Source organism: Periplaneta americana, chromosome 2 (assembly GCF_040183065.1).
Source record: "Periplaneta americana isolate PAMFEO1 chromosome 2, P.americana_PAMFEO1_priV1, whole genome shotgun sequence".
NCBI classification, from domain to species: Eukaryota; Metazoa; Arthropoda; class Insecta; order Blattodea; family Blattidae; genus Periplaneta; species Periplaneta americana.
In genome coordinates this window covers 204,652,504-204,661,346 of record NC_091118.1, presented here as the reverse complement: position 1 = coordinate 204,661,346, position 8,843 = coordinate 204,652,504, and the positions used below count along the sequence as shown (strand labels likewise).

Sequence of the window (8,843 nt, the reverse complement as noted above, 5' to 3'; positions counted from 1 at the left end):
TGGAACTACAGTGCTATGTTGCCAAAATGGACTACCATGCTGCCAGCTGATGGAAGCTAGCAATTGACGTTAAGATGGCTGACGTTAAAACATTCATTGACAATAAAACGCGAACGATACAAAAATCGACAAAGAATCAAATACGAAACGTACCAATGCTAACATTGTATGCATAATAAATGTCGCCAAGAGAGCTGTTAAGCACTTCCCACGTGGGAAAGGTACGTTTCGCAACTCAACCGTTGTTACCATAGCAACAGGCCTACCACGCTATGTGACATTCAGTTGTTTTTCCGATCGCAACGCTCCTGTCATGTCCCATCTTTCAAAAAAAACATGTATAACTAACGGAATTCCAGAAATGTAGGGGAGAGAGGGGATACAGTGGACATGGGGATACAATGGACATATGCAAATTTCCGTCTATATGACCTTCCATGTTGGCATCAATGACCAGAGATATTCATTTGTTCATATCTTATGAAAGTACAGTGTTTTTGACCAGAAGTACAAAGAAGATTTTCGAACAGCAGCATTTTCCAGTTTTTCGTAGTTTTGATGTAAATCTTGAGGTAAGTGCTATTCTCTATTAAATAGTTTCTTTTCAAATCACAGTGCAAGTTATAACGTTGTATATTTGTGGATATTATGAGAATTCATTTCATGTATAATACTTTAGTGAGGTTGAAATCCTTTGTGAAAGAAAAGGAAAAAAGTACCAAACCAGATCATGGGGATATATTGGACAGTGATGTCCAATGTATCCCCTTGCATTAATATTCTTTTTTATTTTTTTTAAATATGTCTACATTAGATCAATTAACTATTTACTTTATTTGTCTGCAGATGCCTCGAGTCTACACAAGAAAAACAGATCGTGAGTTTTCTGAGGCGGATATTAAAGCAGCAGTTGATGATGTATTACATAATAATATGTCTCTGCGAGCTTCTGCAGAACAGCATGGTGTCAAAAAATCCCGCTTGGCAATGTATGTGAAGAAATCAAGGGAGGTTGGGTTTGATTCAATGAATTTCAAGTCCAATTTTAAGAATCGTCAAGTAATTCCAGGTCACTTGAAATAAGCTCTTGCTGATTATTTGTTGTTATGTTCAACTATGTTTTATGGGCTGACACCAAAACAAACAAGACGATTGGCTTTCGAATATGCTAAAAAGAATGAACTGATGACAATACCTGCATCTTGGAAAGCAAATAAGGAGGCTGGTTTGGATTGGTTCTCAGCATTTTTGTAAAGAAACCCAGCACTCGCCATCAGAACACCAGAAGCTACAAGTCTAGCCAGAATGCAGGCATTCAATAGAGCAACAGTGGACCAGTTCTTTGATAAGTTGGACATTGTGCTGCAGAGACGTAAATTCATGCCGTATCAGATTTTCAATTTAGACGAGACTGGCTTGAACACTGTGCCACCTGTGATAAAGTAATCGCAAAAAAAGGTGAAAAAGAGGTAGGACAAGTGACTTCCAGGGAGCGGGGTGAACTTATGACACAAGTTGGTATCATTTGCGCAAATGCCTTACCTCCTGTGTGGATATTCCCCCGCGTTTGCTTTGACAAAGCACGCATGATGCCTGGTGCACCTACAGGGGCTTTGGGTCTTGTCCACAAGTCAGGTTGGATGACAGCGGAAAATTTCTTGAGCGTTTTGATATTTTTTAAAGAAAATGTACGTTGTTCAAATGGAAATCCGGTGTTGCTGATCATGGATAATCATGAGTCCCACCTGAGTGTAGAAGGCCCAGATTATTGCAAGGGAAATGGCATTACCATCTTGACCCTCCCACCACACACATCCAATAAGCTCCAGCCCCTGGACCACTGCGTGTTTGGTCCTTTCAAGAAATTCTTCAATGAAGCAGTTAACGCCTGGCACCTTAGTCATCCAAATGAAAGTGTGACAATCTTTGAATTACCACAAATGAGTGCAACTGCATGGGACAAAGCAGCGATCCCAGAAAACATTAAATCGGGATTTAAATCTTGTGGAATTTCTCCATTTGACCGAAATATATTCCCCAATGAACATTTCTTGTCGTCTGTAGTATCAGATCGCCCACCTCCAGTGCTTTTGAACCATCAAAGTTCTCCAGGATCAATTGCAGAAGAACAAGCAGGATCTAAAGTAGAAGATGCTGTAATTACTTCAGTTGTCAGCTCTAGAACATTAGAAACTCCAATATCTTCGACAACCGAAAATACATATGTCAGTCCTGAAGAAGTAAGGCCCTTTCCAGAACGGAAGTGTAAAAACTCAAAGGAAAAACAGGCAGAGAAGAGGAGAGTTCGTCAGAGGTCTTCATCACCTTTAGAGGAAGTTGGTGAGAATACCTCTGACTCAGATCAAGATTCACATGAAAATGAAGTTGAACCCATTTACTCCCTACATTCTGGCGATTTTGTAATTGTCAGAGTTAGTGGCAAAAACACTTCAAGAAATTATGTAGCCCAAATTGTTAATCGAGCCGTGGATGGATATGATGTGAAATTTTTTAAACGTCAGATCACTTCTAATCGGTTCATTGAAACTGATGAGACAGTATCATTTGTGTCATACGAGGAGACTGTGCTGAAGTTGCCTGAACCTATCAAAGACAACAAAAAGCGTTTTGAAAATTTGACCTATTTTGACTTTGATTTCATGCCATTTTGTATCCAATAATGTATTGTATTGATTGTACATATATGAATTTTGTTGTAGTTTGTTAGTATTATTGTATTTGAAATTTAGAGACCATGTATGATCATTTTTTTCTGTATACAAAATATTTTGATTTCTGTTCAATGTATCCCCATATCTGGGGATACTCTGGACAAAGTGTATTTCTTCAAATATATTCAAAAGATGATTTCAGTTTTACTAATATGAAAATGATTAAAATTTTTAATGACAGCCAGATGTCCAACAAATCAAAACCAGGTGGAAAGAATCTTTTTAATTCATAAGCTTAGTGCACAAAAATTTAATAAGATAAACTGTCCAATGTATCCCCTCTCTCCCCTACTGAGTTGGAATGTACCAACTAAAAGGTTGGATTCATTGGATTTAAGAGGAGATGACGGTATTTTTTAAAACTTTTTTCCTATTTGGTGTAAAATATTATTTTTTTGTATGTAGAGAGCTCATGGCTGTAGCAATTCAACCACATATAAATATTTGAAAAAAAAAAATATATATATATATATATATATATATATATATATATATATATAGGTGGCCCAGATTTGAAAAAAAAAATGTATCCAATGCACAATTTTACTAAAACCACTATACAGGTTGTCCAAGTCAAGTCTGCGAGTGGGGATATCGGGGTGAAATGTAGAGGCAAAACACAGTTGCCACATAGGTCACTTGACGCTCAGATTTCAACGTGTGCACATCGTTTAAAATACACTACGGAGCGCACGCATTTGTTGTCCTTGTCTTCAGATAAAGGCAACAGTTACGCTGCCTCCCCCCTCATGCAACTTTCTCTCCTACGCCCACGCTTGCCAATCAGAACGCCAAACCTCACTGTCAAGCAGAAGTATAAGTACAGTCTATTTCAAAGCGTCTTAAATTGTTACCGCTCTATGAACTGAAGCACAGTAGGAAAACTTTGCTGTCATATGAGACTGTACTGGTCTCCTCTCGTTACCGCCTCCTTTCACTACAGAACTGCCTCCAACTTCCCCTCTCGGCTCGCAGACTTAACTTGGTCGAGCTGCATCTAAGTCATTTTTAAAGATAGATAAAAACAGTTTTTTGCAATGTACTTGCAAAAGCATGCTCTACAAATTGTTTATAACGGAATTTTGATATTAGTCCCTAAATTTGTAAAATAAACAATTAAAATTTAATAACACTTTTTTTATTTCCTTTTCTTGCAAACAGACAGACATATTTTAAAAATGAAATCAAATAAAAAATTCTGTTACAGAGAAAAGTTCCCTAATAGTATAGAACTGTGGTCGTCAGCACTCGCTGAAATGTGCAAAGGGTAATCGGAGCCGTCCCGTGTGTCCCGTCGTGCAGCAGGAAGAGGTAGAGAGCATACCCGCTAGCAGCTACGAGTGCACCATGGTGCACTGTTCTCCGCGGGTAAGAGACGCTAGCCCCAGGGTGCTCTGTGCTGACGACCGCTGGTCTAGAAAATGTGTGTTCTAAATTTCAGGTATGTATCTTTAATAGTTCAGAAATTATATCCATTTTTGTCTGGCAGTGTAGCAAAAAAAAAAAAATAATTGAAGTTACTGGAAAAAACAGTAAAAGTGAGCGTGGTGTGATTTAAATATCCATACTGCAGGAATTTTGAGAGAGGACGATATTTTTTGGTGAAAAATGAGTGAATTTTCAAAAACTTTTTTTTTCTTTAAAATACTCTGTGATATATTAATATTATAGGCCTATTATATAATTCCATATAATTTCATTGTAGCTATAATTTTAATTTTAGTTTCCATTTTATTTTATTTTCTATATTCCTCTTATATTAATAATATATTATATTATATAATTTCATTATAGTCGTAATTTTAATTTTAGTTCCTATTTTATTTTATTTTCTATATTCCTCTTATATTAATAATATAGTATAATATATTATATAATTTCATTGTAGCTGTAATTTCAATTTTACTTCCTATTTTTTTATTTTCTATATTCCTCTTATATTAATAATGTATTATATTATATAATTTCATTGTAGCTGTAATTTTAATTTTAGTTCCTATTTTATTTTCTATATTCCTCTTATATTAATAATATATTTTATGATATAATTTCATTGTAGCTGTAATTTAATTTTTAGTTCCTGTATTATTTTATTTTCTATATTCCTCTTATATTAGGCCTAATAATATATTATATGATATAATTTCATTGTAGCTGTAATTTTAATTTTAGTTTCTATTTTATTTTATTTTCTATATTTCTCTTACATAAATAATATATCTGAACTGCGACCGAACACGAGCGCTGCTCATTCGGTCCTCAAATTTCGTTAATATTATTGTACGGTATCCTCTTTTTATATTTATTGTATTATTTTATTTCTATTGTTGTAATTATATTCTGTAGACTGAAGTATTATCACAGTCCAGTATATACAGTCACGAAGCTCAATACGTAGTAAATATGCATCCATAGATAGTTGCTAACGACTAGGATCGCTAATATCGCCTCATTACAGACAATGCGAAATAATACTAGCACAGTCTATTGTTCCTAGCACCCTCACAACTTAAGCTTCGTGACTGTATATACTAGACTGTGGTATTATTCTGTATTATATTATTATATAAATTTGTGCTGGAAATTTAAAATAGATTTAAACTTGAAACAAAAAAATTTGGCTAGGTCAAAATTGAACCGAACTGGCCAAATTAATGACAGAAGTGAACTGGATAATACTGATTGAATTCGGCTGGAATATAGCCTTGCTATTGGCTGGCTAGCAGGATCTTTCTAAGCTTCTATGTCAATAAAAAAATTATAAATTGACTTCGTAAATCCAGATCGTACTTAAGGCATGCGTAAATAGTATTGTCACATTCTAGTCAAATATTCAGTACTAACTCTGATCATATAATTGAAAATTACTTACAGTATTTATAATTGCTGCTAACTTGATGTAATTACTGTTCTTTAAATTCGACGAGAGCTTAATGCCATTAGATAAAGACACGAAACTCGATTATGAGTTAAGAAATGTAGCCTTGTAGCATTTTAATGGAGAAATGAGAACTGCAGCTACCATCCATTAATCATCCAAGTCGTTCCATAGCGATCAGACCACTTGGCGAATCGCTGCGTTGACGGGCGTTTTTCTACTTCTGGCGCCAAAGTCTCTTTCCTTTCACAATGTCCTAACAATAAACTTGAATTACTGAACTACTTTGAACAACTTCCAATTCATAGCTCACCAGAAATTTGACGCACTGAAAAAAAAAGTACCAATAGTTTTATTAACGGAACATTCACCGGCACTAAAAATCTTAGTTTTATATTGCTGTGTATAATAATTTCAACCTTTACTTGTCTTTACGAATTAGCAAGTGATTAATTTGATTAAGTGATTAGTAAGTAGGCTATTATACAGGGTGTTAAGAAGAGTCTAATGTTTTGAGAGGCGACAATACGCATGACTACAAGAAATTGAATGGAAAGAGGAGAATTGGGAGGACAAATGTAAAAGGTACGCAAAACGCGTCCTTGCAAGGGGTTCGGAGCTGCAAGAAACTAAATATGTGAGCTCCAAGCCTGTTGGCCACTAGTCTCACTCCGGGTTACTCTGCTCCACTGAAGGATGTTAAATGTTATGTTTTATTTAACGACGCTCGCAACTGAAGAGGTTATATCAGCGTCGCCGGATGTGCCGGAATTTTGTCCCGCAGGAGTTCTTTGACATGCCAGTAAATCTACTGACATGAGCCTGTCGCATTTAAGCACACTTAAATGCCATCGACCTGGCCCGGGATCGAACCCGCAACCTTGGGCATAGAAGGCCAGCGCTATACCGACTCGCCAACTAGGTCGACCCACTGAAGGAGCTTTAGAAAATTTTGAAGGGGAAAGCCGAAGATGGACGTAGCCTCTTAGGTACCACATACGCGAGGGGCATGGAATGTGATCAACGTGATCACGGGACGGGACGAGGAAGAAATGGCTGGTTTATATCTGCACATTGAAATGAACTGTGTCATTTCGCAGTGCAGGAGGAGTCGAGAAGACTCTGTCGTCTGTCGTTGGATGACAAGGCAGGTGAAGACCGCCAGGAGAGACGCCGTGAATTCTGAATCAGCAAACTAAAAGGTTCCCTGTCCTTTCGCATTGCAACTACACGAGTGACCTTGCACATGTATTTCGTAATTTTATAGACTTTGAACTAGGGCATTACGTCGTTTGTTAGAAAAAGGTGGAATTTAAAGGAAAAAAAATCCAATAAATACGACGGTTGTTTCATAAATCATGGCAACCATGTTATAGGCTATGTTCGGAATATGTGGCAACACGGCTAATCCAGTATATACAGGGTGATTCATGAGGATTTACCACCACTTACGGAACTTATTTCCGAAGACATTCTGAGCAAAAAATGTCATATAAACATTTGTCCTAATCTCAATATTTTCAGAGTTACACTAATTTGAAGTTTTTTTAAAATACCGTTATTCTTTAGTTTTAAGGGTAAAAAGAATATTACAGATAACGAATAAACTATTCAGAAGGATAATTAGTTTAATTGGCTAGTATTCTGAACCCAGAAATGTGTTGTGAATTACATTTTCTTACGCATTTATCACATCAATTGTTACAAATCACGCCACTGTGGTAAATTCTTCAAGACTGTACATTAAGATGCATAATTAAACTGTAAAGAATCAAGTTTCTAACGTCGTATGATTTCTAACAGTTTTTGTGTTAAGTGCGTAAGAATAATGTAATCTTTAGTTTAACATTGAAAAACAAAATCTGTACAAAGCAATTAACAACACATTTTTAGCTTCAGAACACTGTGATGATGGATTTGATAGAACAGAGAAAAATTCTCTCCAGCACCGGCACTTGAACCCGGGTTTTCAGCTCTACGTGCTGACACTTTATCCACTGAACCACACCGGATTCTAGTTCCGATGCCGGATCGAATCCCATCAGTTTAAGTTCTACCTCTCAGTTTCCCTTTGGTGGTCTACCCTCATGTACTGTGTCACAGATTATGTGACAGTGGCACAAGTCCACCACTATGTACAGAGATGCACTCATTACAAGTGACTAAGGGTCGTATTCATAAACGATTCTTTGGACCAAAGTTGACTTTGGAAAGTACAAAGTCGCCATTTTCCTATTCACAGTCGACACTTTGAAGAAAGTAAACTTCGATCGTGACTTTACTTCGAAGTAACCGAAAATCTAGACTTTGACTTTGACTTTCGTTCGTGGATATAAGAAAAATGGCGGATATTTGGGAAATTGTTATATTTGCCGAGAAGATTGATAACATCCAGGAAATTATTGAAGCTGCTCGTGTTTCTCGGCGTATTATTAGACATGTACAAAACTCTATTGAATTTTATAGAGATAATGAATTCAAATCAAGATACAGATTTGAAAAATGGGCCGTATTAAATAATATCCACGATTCAACATGCATTTATGAATAATAGAATAATAAAAATGGATTACCTGTTCCATTAATAATACTCTTATTCCACTTCGATATTGCTCTATGGGTATAAGGATTAATGGTTTACTATTGATTTTGTATATTTAATTGTATTCTTTATACGTCTTCACCAGTTCTAGTAGCATGTCTCTTTCATAATCTGTCATTGGTGGCATCTTCTTATCTTTCACATCTTCACAATTATTTTACATTGAAATAATTAAAAAATGCTGCAATAATCGCTTGACGTCTGCCGATGTTCAATTGTTTCACTGATTTGAGACTCAAAAGATGGCTTTTATTGTGGCAATGCCTACTCTACTTCAGCTATTAATTAATTTAATTTGTTTAGAAGGCCATGATTGTGATAACATTCATAAAATATCGCCAAATCTCAACTTACCGAAGTCAAAGTCAAAGTCTCAGAAGTACTGTCTATGAATAGAACTTTTAACAAAGTTAAACTTTACTACGAAAATCGACTTTGCGAAGTCTTCATCCAAAGTCTCGTTTATGAATACGGCCCTAAGTGGCCGGGATCCGACGGAATGAGCGCCATCTTGAATCACGAAGTGATTACTTACGCATATCATATTATTATGATGTACCGAAGTACATAAATTATATGTAGGAATTCTGCGTTATTACATCATTTTACGCAGACCTGGTATTCGCATTTT

General features: G+C 36.1%; 1 protein-coding gene across 1 annotated transcript; it reads left to right on the top strand.

The window, feature by feature from the left end:
* The first annotated feature begins 365 nt into the window (after positions 1-365).
* On the top strand, positions 366-3,019 carry LOC138695075 (uncharacterized). Its single transcript, XM_069819437.1, has 2 exons — positions 366-572; positions 847-3,019. Exon 2 carries the CDS (start codon positions 1,506-1,508, stop codon positions 2,679-2,681), a length of 1,176 nt encoding a protein of 391 aa, XP_069675538.1. The 5' UTR covers positions 366-572; positions 847-1,505; the 3' UTR covers positions 2,682-3,019.
* The last annotated feature ends 5,824 nt before the right edge of the window (positions 3,020-8,843 follow it).

Excerpts from the sequence above, each read along its gene's own strand:
- LOC138695075 (XM_069819437.1), top strand. The coding sequence starts at position 1,506 with ATGACACAAGTTGGTATCATTTGCGCAAATGCCTTACCTCCTGTGTGG.